Genomic DNA, 23,876 nt, shown 5'->3' with positions numbered 1-23,876 from the left:
CAGTTTATAAATGAATAACTCATTTTAAGAAGGAAGGAGATGTTGAAGATGAAGTCTGCAGAAGCACACCATCCATATCAACTTGCAAGGAAAAGATTAATCTTGTTTGTGCCCTAATTGAAGAGGATGGACCATTAAGAGCAGAAACAATAGCCAACACCATACACATCTCAACTGCTTCAGCTTACAAAATTCTGACTGAAAAATTACAGTTGAGCAAACTTTCCGCTCAATGGGTGCCAAAGTTTTTGCGCTCAGATCCGCTGCAGACAAGAGCAGGAGGAAATGTTAAAGTGGGATCAAGATCCTGAATCATTTCTTTAAAGAATTGTAACAGGAGATGAAACATGGCTTTACCAGTATATTCCTGAAGACAAAGCACAAAGAGGTGGAAGTGGTCCAGTCAAAGAGAAAGTGGATTTGGTTAAGAGCAAAGGTCACAGCAACAGGTTTCTGGGATGCTCAAGGCATTTTGCTTGTTGACTTTCTGGAAGTCAAAGAACAATAACATCTGCTTATTATGACGGTGGTGTTTTGAGTAAGTTAGCCAAAGCCCTAGGCGAAAAATGCTTGGGAAAGCTTCACCATAGAGTTCTTCTCCACCATGACGATGCTCCTGCTCATTCCTCTCATCAATCGAGGGCAATTTTGCAAGAGTTTCGATGGGAGATCATTAGGCCTCCACTTTACAGTTCTTGTTTGGCTCTTTCTGACTTCTTTTTTGTTTCCTAACCTTTAAAGGGGACCCATTTTCCTTTAGTTAACAACCTAAAAAGCTGCATGGACATCGTTAAATTCCCCGGACGCTCAGTTCCCTAGAGGGAACTAAATGGCTGGTATCATCCCTTACAACAGTGTCTTGAACTTGATGGAGCTCGTGTTGAGAAATAGTTTGTATTTCTCTCCTCTTTTCATTCTATTTTTCCAAGAACTTTTTTTTTTTTTTTTTTTGGTGGCTGGCCAGTAAGGAGATCCGAACCCTCGACCTCTGTGTTATTTTCCCGAACTTTTTGAAGTCCCCTTATTCTTCAAAGCACACTGACGGCGGGGGGAGGGGAGGCTGGCACATACAGAAATGGAACTCTTGCGTTATCAGCACCACACTCGAACCCACCGAGCTAACAGGCCTGCCCCCATTTTTTTGTTGTTGTTGTTGTTCAAGTAAATCTTATCTTTACACAATCTAAGAAAAAAGCGGAGTATTTCCCTTGACCACACTGAGATCCGGCCTTCCCACAAGGCCGGCAACTAAGGCCTCACCGAAGCGCCGTCACGCGTAATTACCAGAAAAACGGCCATAGCGCTACGATGCCTCAGAGGAAGCCACCGGGGAGCATCGAGGGGCAAAAAGCCGAGCCCCGCGCCGGGGAGTGCGGCTGGGCCGGGCCGCTGCCTCGGGCCCCTCTCGGAGCGCAGCAAGCCCGGCGCCTCATTTCCTGACAGGAACTCGGGCGCTTCGACGCCGGGAGCGACGAGAGGCGCGCGCAGCCACCGGGAGAAGACCGAGCCCGCGCCCCCGCGCGCCAGAAGAGCCTGCGAACGGGCGGGACGCGACGCCGACACCGGCAGGGAGCGCGCGGCGGGGGCGCGCCGGGCGGATCGGCCTCCGGGCGCGGCGCACGTTTCCGGTGTGCGCGGCGGAGCGCTGAGGCGGGGGCACCGCCGGCTCCAATCGAGCACAATGAGACAGCGCTGAGCGCCGGAAGTGGGGCCGAAGGAAAACACGGACAGGGAGCCCGGCCGGGACAGGAAGAGGCGAGGGACCGCGGCAGAGGTGGTGAGTGCCCCGGACTGCCTTCTCCCCTTGTCCCTCCCAGGCTCGCCTCGGGGCTGGGGCTCCAGGGGGTTCCCTGGTCCCCGCTGTAGCGGTCGGGCCTGGCCCCGCGGGTACCTTCGCTGTATCCTCCGCCCGCCGCCTCGCCCCCAGGCCGGTGGGGACTGAGCTCTCGGGATCGAGTCCGTTTCTGCACTTTGTGTCAGACTCCGCAGGGGCAGGAGAAGATTTGGGTCGAGGCATTCGGCCCCTGCCCCCCTGGCCGGTCGGGGGGACCCCGGAACCCCATCGAGGCGGCAGGTCACTTCCTGCTTCCCGGTCCCACGGTGGCTTCGTGGCCGGGAGTGCGGGGATGCCACCTCCTCTTTTTTCGCCTCGGGCCCCGAAGGGTGGAAACTGAGGGACATCGTGGGTGGGGTGATTAGATGGGGATCAAAGAGGAGTGTCATTCTGCAGAGAGGTGCTGTTAGTGACAAAACCAACTTGTTTGGGGTTGGAAACGAGGAATGGGGAGGGTGGCTGGCGTTGTCCCTTGGTCAGGAGCCCGGCCCCTCCGTACTCAGGAGTTCGAGGCCTGTCAGGTCCGGACAGTGGTGGTGAAGGGGCGGGAAGGTGGGGTTGAGAGCAGAGAGCTACTCTGTTCACAGAAAGTTCCGGTTACTTTGTATAACACTTAAAAGGAGTTGCTAACTTTAAAAAAGAAAGAAAGAAACACTGTTTCTGGAGCTTTGTGAGGCATTGGCTTGGGATGAGGTTTTCTTAGAAGAGGAGCGCTTTGTTATACGTGTAGGTGAAAGCCGACCAACTGGATATGAGTGACGTTTCCCTATACGGTAAGTACTACAGCTCTCGAGACTATAGGAGCTTCTCTTATTCACAGATTTAATCCTCATGTGAAATAGTAAGTACTGATTTTCATGAAAAATATTATAGGTCTAAACCTCTTTTTTTTTTTACATGTTCACCTACAGTTCCACAAACCTCCTAACTTCTAGTGTAATGCACTACTTATTAGGAATGTCATAGAAATTTTATTTTTTAAAAAAAGGAAAAGAGGAGTTTCTTATAGGTTTTTTGGCATCTGTTCGATAAATATGGTATTTTCTGTACTTGGTACATCTTGTTATAGTTTGTTGTTTACCCAAAATTCCCTTTTTTAGGTGCAAAGTAAGAAAATCGAAGTCAAAGATCATGGGAGATGCAGCAAAACCTTATTTTATGAAGCGCGTTAAAGACCGAGGGACTATTGATGATGATGATTTCAGAAGGGGTCACCCCCAACAAGATTATTTAATAATGGATGATTATGCTAAGGGCCATAGCAGTAAAATGGAAAAAGGCCTCCAAAAAAAAAAGATAACACCAGGGAACTATGGAAGTACCCCCAGGAAAGGACCCTATGCTGTTTCCAGCAATCCGTATGCATTTAAAAACCCAATTTACAGTCAACCCCCTTGGATAAATGACAACCACAAAGATCAAAGTAAGAGATGGCTACCTGATGAACTTATTGGTAATTCAGACAATTGGAGAGAATTCAAACCTGGACCTAGAATTCCTGTTGTAAGCAGACCAAGAAAAGACTCCTTTCAAGAGAGTGAAGATGGTTATAGGTGGCAGGACGGAAGAGGCTGCAAAACTGTAAGACGACTGTTTCATAAAGACCTAACAAGCCTGGAAACCATGTCAGAAATGGAAGCAGGAAGTCCTGGTAATGCGTTCCAACTTGTCTTATTAGAACCCCAAAGTCAGCAATGTCTTATTCTTTTTCATCCAGATGAGTTTTATTATTTTCAGCAACGCAGTTCCAATTTTTTGTATCTTCTGCTTTAAGAAGTGGTCCCTTATTTAATGTGATTTTTTTTAATCATTATAATCATGATGTTTGGGCAACTTCAATACATTTCAAACAAATGGTCTCTTTAACTTTACTTTGACATGAGGCTCATTTTACTGTAGTAAACATATTTTCCATTGGTTTTTTTTACAGAGGAGGTTGATCACATCCTCCTGGGGAATCATATCATAATTTCTGAGTGGTGTGTTTGTATTTTCAAAATTATTACAGTTTTGTATTTGATTAATTAATTTATCCGTAATAGAAATGACATAAGATAATGCCAAGGAAAAATAACTTATGTAAAAACACAATATAAACTGCATACATCTATTTCCTGCCGCAAGAGGGATATACATATACGTGTGTGTGTGTGTGTGTGTGTGTGTGTGTCTGTGTGTGTGTGTGTCTGTGTCTGTGTGTGTCTGTGTGTGTCTTTTGGGTATAGCATCAGTCTCCAGAGGAGGATAACCTGAGATTTTTGTTTGTCAAAAGGGAGCATGGCAAACAAGTTGAGAAGCATGAGTTTGGAAAGTTTGGAAAGTCAGAGATACAGATAAAAGCTTTGTTGTTTAGTTTCTATAAACAACAAAACCCATTTCTAAGTGCTCTCATATGCTTGATAATAATTGCTCCAAAGTGATTATTTGTACATTTTTTCTAAAAAGCGGAAAGTAGATTTTGTCCATATGGCAATGATTTCTAATAAGCAGGAAAGCTGTTTTTATCCAATGGATATTTACTGAAATGAAGTCATAAATTGGATGGAAAAAATGAAACAATAATATTTAGTGTCAAAATGAAAATTATACTTGGGAAAAGTTTATTGGCTGAAAGCCTTTTTTAGTAGCCATATAGAATGAGTTACAAACTGGCCAGCTCTTTTACAGTTTTTTGACATTAAATGCATTCAGGCAATGTGGGTACTTCTCAGTCTCCAGAGGCCTTTTTCTTTCATGTTATCTCACAGTGTATATGTTACCTATGAGGCATTTGAATTTGTGTCCCATGCATAAAGAATACTTAAAAGACTCTCTTTAGACCTCTTTAGAGAGTCTTATGATAAAATTTAAAATCTCAAGCATTTGTTAATATTAAATGGGGTAAAAGGTGCTATTTGATCATTTTTCTTCGAATTTTTTTTTTCTTTTTTTTTTTTTTTGGCAGCTAGCCGGTACAGGGACCAAACCCTAGACCATGGTGTTAAGAGCACCACGCATTAACCAACTGAGCTAACTGGCCAGCCCCTATTTGATATTTTTTAATAGGAGAATTGAGAGTAAATGCCAATCAAGTAGCAAAAACAGAATGAAGTGGTATAAAGGAATTAAATAGTAGGGAGAGATAAAACCTTAGCCTTATAAATCTTTAAGCTAGAAAGAACTTGAAGGAATTATCTGATGCAACCCTCTGTCATGATATATCAAAGGTGGAATCACAATTTTGCAAATCAGGCAGCTGTAGCTCAGAGAGGTTAAATTTATGCAGACTTGTTTATGCAGAGTAGTAAACAAGGAAGTGGAACTGAAACTCACTCACAAGGAAGTAGAACTCACTGAAATCGGGAACTCTGCTACTTTGGCTGTTAATTTGGCCTTCCTCAACCTGAAATCCTCACAGAGAGAAACTGAACATTTATTGATAATTTCCAGGCTTTTAATTTGTGTTTCTCTTTTTAGAAGTTTGGTTATATTTAAGTATTTCTGTATTACTGTGTCCAGGTGGGATGTGGACATTTAATTTAGTTACCTACAGCTGGCCTTTTAGGAAAGAAATAGATGATCTTGAAAAGCATTTTTAAAAGACACGTTTATAATTTAAAAGTTTGCAACTAGACATTTTAAAAGGGACCATTTGCAGACCAACATACTCTTACATGTAATCTTTTTGGTCTCAAAAACAACTAAAGAAGTTGCTTTTAAGTGAGTTTGAACAGGAAATGCATTTTCACTGTCTTTATTGAAGGCGATCCAAAAGCTCACGTTTTCTCTATATGAAATACAGGTGTGTTCTTTCACAGTTGTTAAATGAATAGCTATTCAGCTTTTATCCTTTTCTTCATAAAAGACGTATTAAGCTTTGGTATAATGTTATTTACTGTAGAGAGAAATTCGGTTTAAAGTATAAATTTTGTACTACGTTACAAGGATCCTAAAAAGGATCTCATTAAAGGGATTGAAATTTCTTTAAATTGAATTGTGTCTTAATAAGGAGAGGTCTTATTAAATTATGTGGGAAGATGTAATGAAAATTATGTTAGAGTTGCTTTTTTTCATTTTTTATTTTTTGACTGACAGCCAGCCAGTGCCAGGATCCAAACCCTTGACCTTGGTGTCATAACACCACGCTCTAACCACCTGAGCTAACAGGCTAACCCTCTTTTTAGTTTTCATATTGTTAAATAGAAGGCCGAATTTCAGCATTCTATCCATACTTTAATCTGTATTTCAAATCTCTTTACTTTGACTTAGGCGTGTGCCGTTGGACGAGTCAGTTATTCTCTCAGAAAGGCATTGTCCCCATCTGTTCAATGGGGATACTGTTAGCATCCATGACAGGATTACTGCAGGAATTAAATGAGGCAGTGCACATACACTGCTTGCTCTACATCTGTCACGTAATAAAGTACTCAGTAATGGTAGCTGCCGTTATCATCATCCAACAGAATGTCTGCAGCGATCCAATTCTCTGTATAAAAGCAGTAAGAGTTAATCATGGTTTTTGGAGGGAGAGAGAAGTCACTCTTTCTAGAAAATGACAGCAAATATATTGAGTCGCCTTTTGATCAAGACCGAGGAGGAGTTAAAAAGGGACTTGGTTACATGTCAGTTACTGTTTTGTGAACTAATATGGACTTTTCAAAAGGGTATTGCACATATTAGTGTAAATCTCTGAGTGTTTGCCTGAGTAAGAAACTTCTTTCGGGGCTGGCTGATGAGCTCAGTTCGTTATGTTATAACACCAAGGTCAAGGGTTTGGATCCCCTGCCAGCCAGCTGCCAAAAAAGCCTTCTTTCATGAACACTGAAGTCAGATGCAATTATTTAGGAAGATATAGTTTATAAGCAAACTAAATGAGAATGGACACACCTCTAAATTAAAAGAAGTGTTTATCTCAAAAATTTGTTCAGGCCTTAAAAGATTATGATAATTTAATTGGGAGTAGGGGGTATGTTAGAAAGGAAATATTAACGTAGCCTGATTTTCTATTCAAATGATTACTTACCTTTTAGTATTTTATTGTTCAGTCCCTTTTGATTGACTTTTTTATACTGTTTTTCTTAACACTTCCCTCTTTTTTTTTTGGCAGCTGGCCAGTATCTTCAATTTTTTTTAATTGCCACATATCGAAACTGTTTATAGAAACTGTTTGCAGAATTTTATTATATGCATCTTAAGTAGCTTGAACACAGTGCTTGCTGCTTGTCTTTTAGAGTTCTCAGCAATAACTTTTTTTTAAATTGCACTTCTTTTCCTGGCACAGAATTTTTTTTCTGTAACCTCATCCGTTGTAATTGCTATACTAGTAATGAGTTCCTTTGAGAATTTAACGGAGGAATTGCCTCATGCAGAGTATTTCAGTAGGTTTATATTTCCAATGACTAACTTATTTTAATCATATGTGTTACTAATAGCTTCATTATTCAGAACTTGATAGAAGTTATCAAAGCTATTTAAAACAGTTTTTTAGGGCCGGCCTGTGGCTCACTCGGGAGAGTGTGGTGCTGATAACACCAAGGCCATGGGTTCGGATCCCATATAGGGATGGCCGGTACGCTCACTGGGTGAGCGTGGTGCTGACAACACCAAATTAAGGGTTAAGATCCCCTTACCGGTCATCTTTTTAAAAAAAAATAAAAATAAAAATAAAATAAAACAATTTTTTATAGTTTAATCCTCCAGTCATCTTCTGTTTCATAGGTTAAAAAGTTATGTTTAAAAAAGGAATGGATTGATTTATTTGTTATGAGGATTGTAGAACAGCAGAGTTTATAAGCATGATTTTGTACTCAGTAAACTTTTATTTCAACTGCCAATTTTTTTTTGCTTTGAAATATATTCAGTGTGCAGGCTATTCAAAGAAGCTAAAATGAAAGTAAAGATAAAATGGGAAATAGTCCTCAGTAAATAAAATTTTGTTTGGTTTTTATTTTTTGGTTTATTTTGGGGGCTGGCCTGTATGGGGATCTGAACCCTTGACCTTGGCATTACAAGGCAGTGTTCTAACCAAATGAGCTAACTGGCCAGCCTCCTCAGTAAATAAAATTTTGGCTTGGACTTCTTGCTATTATTGGAGGGACCCCAATATTGTTATTGAAAGCTAAACTTGCAACTCAGTGAGTGATTTTTCACTCCAGATGAAGATGTAGTTGATTTCTGAGTTCTCTAAGGGTACATTGTCCATTTTTGCCCTATTGAAATTGTTCACCTTAAAAAAAAAAATGGAAGCAAATGTGGATGGTTTTTATTAGAATAACAGGTATACTAACAAGAATAGTAGAATATATTAGATATAAATATGTACATTTATATTAAGTATATTTGAATTATAGGTATACTTGCTTTCAGAGGATAATTTTAACTGTTGCTTGAATATGAGTATGCTCAGCAGTATACCAGGAAGAGATAATAAAATCAAATTATATGATTGAAGTAGAATTCTTTCTACGTTTTCCAAAAAGACGATTTCTATGGACTGATGTATCAGGTGATGTGCTTACTGAATATTCAAGCATTTTGTCCACGGAGAGCTACCTTCCCTTTTGCTCTGTGTTCATGTGTCATTGTATCATATGATTTAATTAATACCTATATAAGTTTTGCCTTTTACTCAGGAGTGGTATGATTCTATATTGCCAATAACATTTTCCCCTCACTTAAGAAAACAAGAAGCAAAGGTCCAGACCTAGGAAGCCACAGAGGACTAGAAATGAGGAAAATGAGCAGGATGGAGACTTGGAAGGCCCTGTGATTGATGAGTCTGTGCTTTCAACGAAGGAGCTACTGGGCTTACAGCAAGCTGAGGAGCGATTGAAAAGAGACTGCATTGACAGGCTAAAAAGGGTAACATCTTCGTACATAAATGAGTGTTTGTTAGTTAAAATCCTTATTTTGGTATAAACTGTTAGTAATTGAGAACACGTGTTTGACAAATTAGATATCTTGCTTTGGTTATCACTATTTAAGTACTACAAGTTAAAAGTGTTATTTAGTGTGATTTAATGGAATTAAGAGTAATTGCTGTTATTTAAATAAAAATGACTTAGGATAGCAATAAAGGGAAACAATAATATATTAATAATTTTTAAAGTGAAGGGGAAAATCATTATCTGGCTAATTGTTACCTGTATGTTTGAAGATGCATATGTATATGTCTTCATAAATCTGTTCAAATTGTAGCGACCACGGAACTACCCTACAGCAAAGTACACCTGCAAACTCTGTGATGTTTTAATTGAATCCATTGCATTTGCTCATAAGCATATCAAAGAGAAGAGGCACAAAAAAAATATTAAGGTAAGTTTAATGTAAGCCAAATAAATATGCTTAACTGTCAGCTATTATTACTTGTCATCTTTGTGGCTTTCTTCTCCTCTTTAAGGCTATGATATTAATGATTTCCCTATTTTATCGAGTTTATGTTAGCCAAAATACTTTATACTGGTCAGATGTGTTTTGCTGGACAGTCTTGTGAATTTCCTTAAAGATATTATCAGGATGTATGAAATCATTGACAGGACCTAGGACCTAGGTATATGTCCTTCTGCCAGTAATAAAGCAAATAATCAGTTTGTCATTGCTGTTTTTAATGTTCTTTCCTTGCACTTTCTCTTTATTCCTGCCTATCATCTGTTATCACTGGTTCATATTATATGTATAAAAAAGTGTGTGTATGTTTGATAGGATGAAGACTTTATAATAGCTAAGATGAGAAGGAGGGCTAAGAACAAGATTCCAGAAAATCCTGTGTAGGGTGTTGTCTCAGTGAGTGGTAGAAGTTAAAAACTGTGTGAGTCATTTTGATTCTCATCATTGATCTTAAAAGGAGAAGCAAGAGGAAGAGCTGCTTACCACGTTACCCCCGCCAACACACTCCCAGATAAACGCAATTGGCATTGCTATTGACAGAGTGGTACAGGAGCTCGGCTTACACAATGAGAACTTGGAACAGAGGCTAGAAATTAAATGTATCATGGAAAATGTGTTCCAACACAAATTACCAGGTATTTTCTAGATTTTTCTGTTTAGCTACTTCATTCATTTTTCTTACCAGTAGTATTTTTCATCTTATAAAAATTCATTTGTCATGTCCTAAAGCTCTTGTTTTTTGTGTGTTTTTTGTTTTTTCTGGCTTCCTCCAAGGTAACAAAGACTTTGACATGCATTGCCATTATAAACCTGTTTTCGTTGTAAATTTCATTGTGTGCATGAACTTTAATATAAGTTGAATGCATGTTATTGGGCACTGTGGGACTCTTGTGTATATATTTGTTTACCTTTCTACCTGCCTAAATTGACACCATATTTTGAGTTGAAATAGAAAAGTATCTTGGAGTTGTTTTCAGGTTATCTGTGTGTAAAAAATGTTTTATTTGACCATACATAAAAGAATTGCAACATTGAAAATGAGTTTTGAAAACTAGTTTGTAAATAATTTGTAATGGATTTTGTGTACTATTGAATTGATTTTCCAAGTTATATCTGTCTTCTGCCTATTTTTAATTTTAGATCTTTGTTGAGAGGGGGAGGAGGGACAACTATTGGGGGTATGCTGCTTATGAAAATTTAAAGTCAGGTATGGTAAATGCCTGACACAGTTGCTGTCAATTCTTGACAGCAACAACCCACCCCCCACGGCCATTCCTCATTAGGTAAATGATTGGAATAGATTTAACATTCCTGGTCCTTGCTGTGCATCAGAATTATCTGTAGAGCCATAGACAACTACTTTTATAAAGCTTCACAGGTGATTCTGATCCACAGCTAGGGTTGGAATCGTTATTTAAATGTATCACCTTATAATTCTTAGGACTGTGCTTTCATAAGAACAAGTGGAGAGAATCTACTCATTTCATTACATAGGTATTTCCTGAGAAGTAAGTTATAATTTTGATGATTTTTGCCATAGAATTCCGTGTAAAATTGAATGTACTCTGTTATGGAAAATTGTTAAAACCCCCAAAAATCATTTGAATTAGCAAAACTCGGGGGATGAGGGGGAACCCAGATGAGAAGGGATAATGTTGTGGCACAATAGTAGTAAAACATTGAAAATAAAAGCCATAAATAAATATAGTCAGTACACATGTCCACACACAAACATCTTCCTCTGAAGTGTGAAGTGCCTGCAGCCTACCATTTTGTTCATTTATTTATTTATTTATTTATTGGTGGCTGGCCACTGTGGAGATCGGAACCCTTGACCTTGATGTTATGACACCATGCTCTAACCAACTGAATTAACCGGCCAGCCCTGCATTTTAAATTATATCAGTGATATTGTAATTATTTTTCAAAAGTTTTTCCAGAGGGATTATGTTATGTCAGGTGCTTTTTCTTTATAATGTAATGAGTAATTCATATTAAAAAGTAACTTTATGTTGAAAGATCATTTTTATTATTATTGTTTTACTGAAACATACTCTTTATAGTAAATTATATCTATGTGTGCTTTCAAAAAGGTGAAAAGTGTTTGCATTAGTTTTTACACAGAGTATCAAGTTTATAAATATAAAACAAAGTTAGGCATCCTTTTTCAAATTTACATTTTAAAATTCATTGCAGGTGGTGTTTTCCGCACAAAATGTGATCATGATAATGTAGAATTTTAACATATTTTACAATTGACATCAGAAAAGTTGCTATTAAGGTAAACCACAGTCAATGCAGGCTTCCCTGTTAAATAAAATTAAGGGAAGAGCAAAGTGCCACATATTTCTGTCTTTTATTTATGCCAGACTTGGATACAGTTTTGCTTTTGTGTGTAGTTTCAATTCATGGTTTGATTTCTGAAATAGCAGTGTTTTATTATAACTTCTGAGAAATTTTACTTTATTTATTTTTTTAGATTGTTCTTTAAGATTATATGGGTCATCCTGTAGCAGTTTGGGTTTCAAAAATTCGGATGTAAACATTGACATTCAGTTTCCAGCCATTGTAAGTACAAAATGAAATGTTGGAATTTTCAGAGTGGTATGGAAATTTTTTCAAATGTGAGTGAACTGTATATTAATATATATTAGATATTTTGAAGATACTTTGAGTGTAATGGTGGCAGCTTTTTTTCCAGAAATTTTCATTTTTATGTCTTCTACCTGCCTTCAGTTTAAAAGCATTTTTTTTATACCTTACAGATTTTCATACTTATTTTACTCTGCAGATCTGTCACACTCATTCTAACACTGATTTTCTGTCCATGTAAATCTGATGGAAGCATTTAGGTTTTGTTAACTTGAAAAGATTACATTCTCTTGGCAAAATCAACTTTCTAATGGCAGGAAAGGAATTCAGATTTTACTTTTTTGGCAGCTGGCCGGTATGGGGATCCAAACCCTTTTGACCTTAGTACTGTAACACAGCACTCTAACCAGCTGAGCTAACCAGCCAGTCCTGAATTCAGATTTTAAACAGTGTAGGTATGTAAACATTTGTGACCTGAAAGCTTAATGAGCTCCTGTTTCCTCTGTTTATATGCTTACTTTGTTAAAATAATTATCTTTCAAAGAACCATACCTAGCCTGGATTTCTGGTTTAAGCATGATTAAAAAGATGTTGATGAGTCAGAATTTTAAAACTGGAAGTCACTTTAATAGATTTTCCATTTATCCACTGGTGGTTCCCACAGGCCAATTTGCAAATGGCCTACACCCAGTCACCTGGGTTGCTTGTTAAAAATGCAGATTCCAGGGTCACAACTCCAGATGTTCTATTTCACAACTTCTCATTCCATGCCATATGTGACTACTATAGCTACCTGGTCAGCTAACCAATAGATTTCACTATTTTTTTAACCTTAAATTCTGATTAATGATGTATCCTCAGCCTAGCAGTTATTTCGATCTGGTGTCATTCATTCATTTAGTAAATACTCACTAAATCCATGTTGTATGGTAGGCATTATACTAAATTCTTAAGGACAAAACAGATATGGTTTCCCTTTCATGGGACTCATATCTAGTGAAGGAGGTAAGTAATAACCTGTATAATATAATGAGAGCTGTGCAAGGAAACAGGTTCAGTGATAGAAAACAAAGGTCAAGCAGAGATACAGCAGTCATGAAGGTCTCTTTAAAGAGGGAAGATGTTGGATGCTCTGCTCGTTGAGTGAAGAAAATCCGCAGGCATCGCCTGAGCCCCGCTCCTGAGAAGGGTGCCGCTTCCCCCGGGGAAGGGGACAAAGACCCCCCGCCGCCAGCCCATGAGGATATTGCCATGAAAGGCTCAGCGGCTGCAGCAGGAACCAGACCAGCACCGGAGCGGCGGCGGCAGGAGCAGCAGCAGCAGCGGCGGCGGCGGCAGCAGCAGCGGCAGCGGTAGCAGTAGCGGTAGCGGTACTGCTTCCTCACCCGGCGGCGAAAGCAGTGACGGCGGCAGCGGCGGCCCCTCCTCACCTGAACATCAGGGCCCTCCAGACCCAGGCGCCCCAACATATCGAGCCGAGATGGAGCCGACGGGCGGCGGCCACACTTGGACCGGGGAGTCCGCACGCTGCCCCTGGTTCTCCTCTGAGTCTGCCTGCTGTGTTCATCAGACTGCCCAGTGGAACAGAAGATACTCTGCTCATTTCATCTGACCTGTGGACTGTGAAACCCCCTGCCACAATGAATAAACATCAAAGAAAAGATAACAGAAATACGAAAAATCAAGAAAGTACACCACCAAAAGATAATAAATCTCAAGCTCTAGATCCTATTGAACAAGAAGCCCTTGAAATGACTGACAAGGAATTTCAAGCGATAATTCTAAGGAAACTGAGATACAAGAAAACCCAGCTAGACATCATGATGAAATGAGGAAAAGTATACAGGACCTGAAAGAGGAAATGTACAAGGAAATCAATGCCCTGAAAAAAAATGTAGCAGAACTTGCCGAACTGAAGAAGTTATTCAGCGAAATAAAAAACACAACGGAGAGTTTAACCAGCAGGTTTGAGGAAGTTGAAGAGAGAACCTCTGAACTTGAAGATGGGCTGTTTGAAATAACACAAGCAGACAAAAAAAAAAGAAAAAAGAATCAAAGGCATTGAAGAAAATCTGAGAGAGATATCAGACAACCTTAAGCACTCAAATATCCGAGTCATGGGTATTCCAGAAGGGGAGGAAAAAGGAGATTGCATTGAAAACATATTCAACAAAATAGTGGCAGAAAACTTCCCAGGTATAGGAAAAATCACAGATCTTCAGATCCAGGAAGCTCAACGATCTCCAAACATATTCAACCCAAAAAGGTCTTCTCCAAGACATGTTATAGTCAAATTGGCAAAACTCAGAGACAAAGAGAGAATCTTAAAAGCTGCAAGAGAGAAGCATCAAATCACCTATAAGGGAGCCCCAATCAGGCTAACATCAGACTTTTCATCACAAACCCTAAAAGCCAGAAAGGAATGGCATGATATATTCAAAATACTAAAAGACAGAGATTGTCAGCCAAGAATACTCTACCCTGCAAAGCTATCCTTCCGAAATGAGGGGCAAATAGTATATTTCTCAGACAAACAAAAACTGCGGGAGTTCACTACCACACAACCACCCTTACAAGAAATTCTCAAGGGAGTACTGGGTTTGGTTCCTGAAAAATAACTACCACTGCCATAAAAACCCAAGAAAAATCTAAACCCACTAGTATAATAAAAATGGCATTCATGAAGAGAAAACAAACAAAAAAAAAGCCTATCTACAACCTAAGGAACCAACAAACACAGAAAACAAACAGTAAATCAGAAAACAAGGAACAAAAGACACCTAAGAAAACCAAACAACAATCAGTAAAATGCTAGGAATAAATCAACACCTTTCAATAACAACTCTTAAAGTAAAAGGCTTAAATTCCCCAATCAAAAGACACAGACTGGCTGACTGGATTAAAAAGGAGGACCCAACTTTATGCTGCCTTCAAGAGACCCACCTCACCCATAACGACTCACATAGACCAAGAGTGAAAGGATGGAAAAAGATTTACCATGCAAACAGAAAAGAAAAACGAGCTGGAGTAGCTATTCTTATATCTGACAAAGTAGACTTTAAACTAAAAACCGTAAAAAGAGACAATGAGGGACACTACTTAATGATAAAAGGACTGATCCATCAAGAAGACATAACAATCATAAATATGTACGCACCCAATGTTGGAGCAGCCAGATTTATAAAACAAACGCTATTAGACCTAAAGAAGGAAATAGACACTAATACCATAATAGCAGGGGACCTGAACACCCCACTGTCAATATTAGATCATCTAGGCAAAGAATCAGTAGAGAAACACAAGATCTAAACAAAACTCTAGACCAATTGGAATTGGCAGATATCTACAGAACATTCCATCCAACAACCTCAGAATATTCATTCTTCTCATCAGCACATGGATCATTCTCCAGGATAGATCACATATTAGGTCACAAATCAAGTGTCAACAAATTCAAAAAAATTTGAATTATCCCATGTATTTTCTCAGACCATAATAGATTAAAACTAGAAATCAATAACAAACAAAATTCTGGAAACTATACAAACACATGGAAATTAACAGCATTCTACTTAATGACATATGGGTCCAAGAAGAAATCAAGCAGGAAATCAAAAAATTTATTGAAACTAATGAAAATAATAATACATCATACCAAAACCTGTGGGATACTGCAAAAGCAGTATTAAGGGGGAAATTTATTGCATTAAATGCTCACCTCAGAAGAATGGAAAGATGGCAAGTGAACAACCTAACACTTCACCTTAAAGATCTAGAAAAACAAGAACAAGCCAAACCTAAAGTTAGCAGACAGAAAGAAATCATTAAGATCAGAGCAGAACTTAATGAAATTGAAAACCAAAAAACAATACAAAAGATCAATGAATCAAAAAGTTGGTTTTTTGAAAAGATAAATAAAATTGGCAAACCATTAGCATGGCTAACAAAAAAAGAAGAGAGAAGATTCAAATAAAAAAATTAGAAATGAAAAAGGTGATACTACAACTCATTCATCTGAAATACAAGGAATCAAAACTGAGCCATGAAGATGTAGAAAATCTGAACAGACCAATAACAATAAAGGAGACTGAAGGTGTTATCAGTAAGCTCCCAACAAAGAAAAACCCAGGACCAGATGGATTCACAGCAGAATTTTACCAAACATTCAAAGAGGAATTGACACCGATTCTTTACAAACTATTCCAAAAGATTGAAACAGACGCAAATCTCCCAAACTCATTCTATGAAGCAAACATCATCCTAATACCAAAACCAGGTAAAGATATAACCAAAAAAGAAAACTACAGGCCGATATCCTTGATGAATATAGATGCAAAAATCCTCACTAAAATACTAGCAAACAGAATACAGCAACACATAAGAAAAATTATTCACCACGATCAAGTGGGATTTATTCCAGGGATGCAAGGTTGGTTTAACATATGGAAATCAATAAATGTGATACACCATATTAATAAAATCAAACACAAGGACCATATGATCATCTCTATAGATGCTAAAAAAGCATTTGATAAAATTCAGCACTCATTCTTGACTAAGACCCTCTATAAGTTAGGTATAGAGGGAAAGTATCTCAACATAATTAAAGCCATATATGATAAATCCACTGCCAATGTCATCCTGAATGGGGAAAAGCTGAAAGCTTTTCCTTTAAGAACAGGAACTAAACAAGGATGCCCACTGTCACCACTCCTATTCAACATAGTGTTGGAAGTACTAGCCAGAGCAATCAGAGGAGAGAAAGGGCATCCAGATCAGAAAAGATGAAGTCAAACTGTCCCTGTTTGCAGATGACATGATCCTATATATCGAACAGCCTAAAGCCTCTACAAAAAAAACTCTTGGAGGTGATAAATGATTTCAGCACAGTAGCAGGATACAAAATCAACACACAAAAATCAGTAGTATTTCTATTCTCCAATAGTGAACATGCAGAAAGAGAAATCAAGAAAGCCTGCCCATTTACAATAGCCACCAAAAAAATAAAATACTTAGGAATTGAGTTAACCAAGGATGTGAAAAATCTCTATAATGAGAACTACAAACCACTGCTGAGAGAAATTAGAGAGGATACAAGAATATGGAAAGATATCCCATGCTCTTGGATTGGAAGAATCAACATAGTGAAAATGTCCATACTACCCAAAGTGATATACAAATTGAATGCAATCCCCATCAAAATTCCAAAGACATTTTTCTCAGAAATGGAAAGAACTATCCAGACATTTACATGGAATAACAAAAGACCACGCATAGCCAAAGCAATGCTGAGCAAAAAAAATAAAGCTGGAGGCATAACACTACCTGACTTTATACTACAAAGCTATAATAACCAAAACAATATGGTACTGGCATAAAAACAGACACACTGATCAATGGAATAGAATAGAGAATCCAGAAATCAACCCACACACTTACTGCCATCTGATCTTTGACAAAGGTACCAAGCCTATACACTGGGGAAGAGACTGCCTCTTTAGCAAATGGTGCTGGGATAACTGGATATCCATATGCAGGAGAATGAAACTAGACCCATACCTTTCACCATACACTAAAGTCAACTCAAAATGGATTAAAGAGTAAAATATACACCCTGAAACAATAAAACTTCTTAAAGAAAACATAGGAGAGACACTTCAGGAAATAGGACTGGACACAGACTTCATGAATACGACCCCAAAAGCACGGGCAACCAAAGGAAAAATCAACAAATGGGATTATATCAAACTAAAGAGCTTCTGCACAGCAAAAGAAACAATTAACAGATTTAAAAGACAACCAACAGAGTGGGAGAAAATATTTGCAAAATATACATCTGACAAAGGATTAATATCCAGAATATACAAGGAACTCAAACAACTTTACAAGAAGAAAACAAGCAACCCAATTAAAAAATGGGCAAAAGAGCTAAGTAGGCTTTTCTCTAAGGAAGATATACAAATGGCCAACAGACATATGAAAAAATGCTTAACATCACTCAGCATCCGGGAAATGCAAATCAAAACTACACTGAGATACCACCTCACCCCAGTTAGGATGGCTAAAATCCAAAAGACTCTGAATGATAAATGCTGGCGAGGTTGTGGAGAAAAAGGAACTCTTACATTGTTGGTGGGACTGCAAAATGGTGCAGCCTCTATGGAAAATGGTATGGAGGTTCCTCAAACAATTGCAGATAGATCTGCCATATGACCCAGCTATCCCACTGCTGGGAATATACCCAGAGGAATGGAAATCATCAAGTCGAAGGTATACCTGTTCCCCAATGTTCATAGTAGCGCTCTTTACAATAGCCAAGAGTTGGAACCAGCCCAAATGTCCATCATCGGATGAGTGGATACAGAAAATGTGGTATATCTACACAATGGAATACTACTCAGCTATAAAAACGAATGAAATACTGCCATTTGCAACAACATGGATGGACCTTGAGAGAATTATATTAAGTGAAACAAGTCAGGCACAGAAAGAGAAATACCACATGTTCTCACTTATTGGTGGGAGCTAAAAATAAATAAATAAATTCACACACACACACACACACACACACACACACACACACACACACACACACACACACACACACACAAAAACCGGGGGGTGGGGGGAAGAAGACATAACAACTACAATTCCTTGAAGTTGGTATGACAAGCAAACAGAAAGGACATTGTTGGGTGGGAGGGGGAGAGGGAGGAGGGAGGGAGGTTTTGGTAATGGGCAACAATAATCAACCACATTGTATATCGACAAACTAAAATTAAGAAAAAAAAAATTTTTAAAAAAAGAACAAAAAGGGACCGACGCGTCAAATAAATAAATAAATAAATAAACAAATAAAGAGGGAACATTTTGGCTGTGCTCAAAAAAATGAAAAGGAGCCAACCCAGAGGGGGAAAAAGACATAAGAATGTTTCAGAGGAAACAGCATTTGCAAAGACCCTAGATTGGTAAGAAGCTAGGTGTAGTCAAGGAGCTAAAAGAAAGATTGTACAGGTGTAGTGAACGTAGTACCAAGAGAAAGAAGAGCATGAGATTAGGATGCAGAGGTAGCTGGGGTCCAACATGCAGAATCTCGTAGGCCATTGTGAAGAATTTGATTCTGACCTAAGGGCAGTAAGAAGTCATTGAGAGGTTTAAGGTTCCAGGTCATGATTTTAAATGGTTTGGGCTCCAGTGTGGAACAAGGATTGGAGAAAGGCAAGAAGACTGAAATTGGGACAGTAAGCTGTCTGGAGCAGTGAGAGGTAATACAGGTTGTGTATCCCTAATCTGAAAATCTGAAACTCGAAATGCTCTAAAATCCAAAACTTTTTGAGCAACCACCTGGTACTCAAAGGGATTGTTCAATGGAACATTTCAGATTTCAGATTTCCAGATTTGGGATGTTTAACCAGTAAGTATAATGCAAATATTCGAAAATTTGAAAAAATCTGAAATCCCAAATACTTCTGATCTCAAGCATTCCAGGTAAGGGATGCTCAACCCGTATGATTAGCAGGTTAACAACTTCCAGCTACCACTTCAAGATTTGCTTAGAGGCTAATTATCCCAAGAATTAGTTAACCAGGAGTTAACTGTGTGGTAGGTCTCTAGCCAACTCTCATCCTTGTTTGGTGCTTACGTGTCTGTCTTTGACTGACAATGTGCACACAGCATAATGGTTAATTTCTGTAATCTGGTAGCAATGTGTATTTCTAATTTGGAAAGCAGTTTGGGGAACTTCAGATGACTTTGTACTGTATCAGTGAAGCAAAAGTACTTAGGGATTATTTCATGTATTCGTTGATTTATTTCCTAGATGTCTCAGCCAGATGTCCTCTTACTTGTTCAAGAATGTTTAAAGAACAGTGGTAAGGCCAAATTCCACATTTTGCTCTTAAATTTTTTTATTTTGTCTATAATTTGGATATATCTTATTTCTCAAACTTTGAAAATAGCAAGTCATGTTTTAATTATTTATATGGGTAATATCCAAAGTAAAAACCAAAGCAAATGTCCATGAATTAATAACCAGTTCATTAGAGTCCTGTTAGTAGTTATACTACGCAGAATAAGCATTTTCTAAGTAAAGCTTTTAGCTTGATGATAACATCACTATTTATAAAGATTAAATGAGTTTTAGATCATGACTAAGAAATACAAAATATGTCAAATTCACTCTTGAGGGTAAAACTAAAGGATAATCTGTTTTATTCAAATATTTAAGTTAATATTTTACAAACAGTAAATAGGTATGACCCCACCCTGATTAGTGAATCCTCAAATAGTTGTTTCCATTTAGATTTATCAGTTGTCCAGTATGGTGTCCAACCCTGGGTTTTATGGATTTCTGTACTTTACAAAGGCCTCATCAAACTGTCTCATCCCTTGAGTTAGTCATTCCCATCCTTCTTGTTTTGGTTGAATAAAACACTTAAACATTTCTTCTTTCATCAGTCATTACATTTTTTGACAAGAAACATTCTAGTAGCTTTCACAACAATTTTGTTTTTAAATGTACTTTCCCATATTTCTAATTGTTATCCACATAACATTTAAATGTTCTAATTCAGTGATGTAGTCATTTCTAATTAAATATTAGCTTTGCAAAATAAGAATTATAATGTAATTACTTGATTCTTGAATTTTTTTTTCTTTTCAAGTCATTTCAGAGCTTTATTTAGTAGTGGTCTTTCAAAAGGCTAAACAGATAAGTTACAAGAGGTACCTGAACTTTATCTACTCCTGCCTTTTAAACAATGCTTTAATTAACTTATGTAATATTTTTTTCTTCTTTCCTCAGACTCTTTTATTGATGTTGATGCAGATTTCCATGCTAGGGTGCCAGTGGTGGTGTGCAGAGAAAAGCAGAGGTCTCTGTTTCTTTAAGCTGTTTATTAATTATCAACTTGCCAAAAGCACAAGTACTTTACTAAATCTTTTTTGTATGTTTGTTTTTGATTTTGTTGCAGCTGGCCTGTATGGGGATCTGAACCCTTGACCTTGGTGTTATCAACACCACACTCTAATCAAGTGAGCCTTAACTGGGCCTGCCTGCTTTACTAAATCTTAATATACAATTTCTAGAACTATAAGTTCCTTATATGGTTATCATACATACTTCCTACTGGAATTCTCCTTGTATTTATAGCATTTGATGCAAGAGGGGAAAATCTTTTGTTTTAAAAAGAATAAAATTCCTTAAAGGACACAATATAGAGTGGAAGCATTCTGACTCATTTCAGATAGATAAAAATAAAACCTTATCAATGCTTGCTCTAATCACCTTTATTTGCCTTTTTTTTTTTTTTTTTTTTTTTTTTTGGTGGCTGGCTGGTAAGGGCCATCCTTTTTAGCATTTGTGGAAGTGCTAAGTAACAGTGTGACTTCACCTGTGTATCTCTCCATCTGAAAGCTTTACCATCATCACTGTAAATGGGTACTTTGTAGGCTATAATGATTCCTTATTAGGCAGATTCCTTTGACTCTTGGGAGAACACTCTATTATTACAAAGATGAATCATGCTCTTATTTGAAATATTTTATAATATTTTCTTTATTTTCATTTCCCCCCCAAAAAATAATTATAATATATGAAACACAAATTTCTAGTTCTGAAAAATAAAATTTAGTCAGAAAAAAGCTGCCTTATCTTTTTTTTAAGCCAATTTCTTAAATAACTCTTAAAGATTTAGTGAGTTTTTTACTTTTTTTTAAATGTATTTATTAGCAGTTTAAATTAGTTGTTGGTATAAAAGATACCTGATACCTGTATAACACCTTTTTTCTTTCTTTCTTTCACGTTCTCACCTCTCACCGCCACCAGTGGTCTTCTTTGTAAAGTGAGTGCAGGAAATGAAAATGCTTGTCTAACAACAAAGCATTTAACTGCCCTTGGAAAACTAGAACCAAAGCTGGTTCCTTTGGTGATTGCATTTAGGTACTGGGCAAAGGTATGTTTGAGTTCTTTAAATATATTCTGTGTGTGCATAAGCACTATGCTTTGATTTTTATTTGGTTAATTTAATCGTAAATGTTTACATGCATATTTATAGACATTAAAAGAGTAGGCATCTATATATTGGAACAGAAATGTGTACAGAAGGCAAGTTCAGTGTTTCCATTTCACTGTAACAGTATTGCTCAAAAGATCAAAATGATTTATAGTGCTTATTAAAAATCAGATTTGTGGGTCAAAGCCCAGAGAATATGGCCCAAGAATTTGGATTTTAACTAGATTCCCGAGGAGATTATTAGGCACAGGAAAGTGTGAGATAAAGCTTCTCATATCATTTCCCATAACATACACAGAGACTCCAAAAAATGAAAGGCACTCTATCTGGTCTTGCTTACATTTCCCTAATGGCTTAAATATAGTATCCCAATTGAAATCCTCTAATAAATAGTAGAGCATTTAACATTCCCCCAAAATGTAAGACTGCATCATGATTCTAAAATCAAGATTCTGTGTAGGCACTTCATGTAGAGAAAAGCAAAAGCTTTACTGATTAACATATAGCAGTGATAATAGATGGTTTCTGTTTTTTGGATACAAGATGAACAGAGGGTGCCCCACTCTTAACGTGAATGGGTAATTGCAACATGCCATCCTTTGAAAACTCCTTCCTGCTTCATCACAAAGTAGGCCACGCATTTTTGGTGGTTACTTCCATTAGTGCTGATTAGGTTGCCCACATTCTTTCCCCAAATTACCTTTGTGACCAAAGCATGCATTTGCAAGGCTGCAGGTTAGGATGAGAGGACCGTTGAACTGAGCAAGGCCCATTGGCTTGCACTTGGAACTGAATCATCATTTTTACTTCATTAACATGTGTTTTAACCCAGTAAATGAATTTACTATGGGTATCAAAAAATGAAATAGCAAATACAAGTAAATACAATAGATAGTTCCTGTTTCTTGGATACAGGGTGAACAGAGGATGCCCAACTAGGTGAACTGATAATTGCAATATGCTGTCCTTTGAAAACCACCTCTTGCTTCATCACTAAGTAATATTTTAGCCCTCCAGGAGAAAGAAGGATTAGTTAACAGGATTAAATATATGAAATTGAAACTGTCAGTCAAAACCACAGTATGTAGGTGCTGCAGAAATTTAAGGAAGTTGTATATTTTGTCACTGTGCTGTTTTATTCTGAGGAATCACTGTAAATAATGTAATACATGAGATGAAGTTACAAGTTTTAGTCCAAATTGTGTAAATGACAAGTTGATACAAAAAGAATGTTTATTCTCTTTTTTCTCACTTGTAGCTTTGCAGTATAGATTGCCCTGAAGAAGGAGGCCTGCCACCTTATGTGTTTGCCCTGATGGCCATTTTTTTCCTTCAACAGAGGAAAGAACCCCTTCTACCTGTTTATCTGGGATCGTGGGTATGAAACTTTTTTTGCTTGTATATCTGATACTGATTTTATTATGCGTTCACAATTAGATTTTGTAAAATTTCAAAACTAAAAACCTAAGCAGAACTGACATGGATTTATTTACTCTACTAGGATGAATATTTATACCTTTGACTGCTAAAACATTAATGTGTTTGATTACAAGGTGCTGCCATGTACCCTGCTAGGGATATTATTACCTTTCTAGACTGCAAAATCTCTTAATTTTTGAACATGTGTGGTACTAAGATTTTCAAACAAGAGACTGTGGATCTGTATTAAATTTATCATTTGATACATTTTTTCCTTGGGTACAGTTTTCTAATTTGATTCTTGAATTTACATATGCTTCCAGACACACTGTAAGAAGCATTTGGTTCACTGTAACTTATTTTATATTTCTAGTCTTTTGTTTCTCCCATAACATGTAAAACAAAAGAAAATATATGTTGACATTGCTGCCTGTACCACAAGATATAGAGCTAAATAGACACTTCCTGAAAAACATTTTGATATTATCTTTAAGATGAATTAGACTTCAGTAATATGACTACTCTTTCTTTCTGGATAAATTAATGTTGAGTTGATTTGTTCAAATAATAAGATTTAAGAAGAGGCCATCTGAAAAAGTCAAAATCATATTTATTCTCATCCCTTTAGAAACCTTATTTTTAATATCTAGGTG

The 23,876-nt window shown here is 37.5% G+C and overlaps 1 protein-coding gene and 1 long non-coding RNA gene across 8 annotated transcripts in view; one reads left to right on the top strand and one right to left on the bottom strand.

Annotated features, from left to right (window-relative positions):
* Positions 1-1,589, bottom strand: part of LOC134364708 (uncharacterized) — a 68,394-nt gene extending 66,805 nt beyond the window's left edge. The window contains exon 1 of the long non-coding RNA XR_010021876.1: positions 358-1,589. This is a non-coding gene — a long non-coding RNA (uncharacterized LOC134364708). The remainder of the gene's footprint in view (positions 1-357) is intronic.
* A 116-nt stretch (positions 1,590-1,705) lies between these two features.
* TUT7 (terminal uridylyl transferase 7) overlaps positions 1,706-23,876 on the top strand; it is a 66,735-nt gene continuing 44,564 nt past the window's right edge. For 6 of the 7 annotated variants that reach the window (XR_010021865.1, XM_063080686.1, XM_063080682.1 and 3 more), the window contains exons 1-10: positions 1,706-1,777; positions 2,935-3,485; positions 8,493-8,674; positions 9,011-9,127; positions 9,657-9,834; positions 11,679-11,767; positions 19,611-19,662; positions 20,595-20,664; positions 21,618-21,744; positions 23,063-23,182. Coding sequence is in view for 6 of the 7 variants with exons in the window: in XM_063080686.1 (XP_062936756.1) it covers positions 2,966-3,485; positions 8,493-8,674; positions 9,011-9,127; positions 9,657-9,834; positions 11,679-11,767; positions 19,611-19,662; positions 20,595-20,664; positions 21,618-21,744; positions 23,063-23,182 (1,455 nt within the window). In the remaining variant the exon portion in view is untranslated. Of the gene's footprint in view, positions 1,778-2,430; positions 2,608-2,934; positions 3,486-8,492; positions 8,675-9,010; positions 9,128-9,656; positions 9,835-11,678; positions 11,768-19,610; positions 19,663-20,594; positions 20,665-21,617; positions 21,745-23,062; positions 23,183-23,876 lie in introns of those variants that run through there. The other variant, XM_063080683.1, reaches the window with a different exon arrangement.

Source organism: Cynocephalus volans, chromosome 16 (genome assembly GCF_027409185.1).
Source record: "Cynocephalus volans isolate mCynVol1 chromosome 16, mCynVol1.pri, whole genome shotgun sequence".
NCBI lineage: Eukaryota > Metazoa > Chordata > Mammalia > Dermoptera > Cynocephalidae > Cynocephalus > Cynocephalus volans.
The sequence above is the reverse complement of the archived record's forward strand: the minus strand, read 5'-3'. Positions and strand labels throughout refer to the sequence as shown.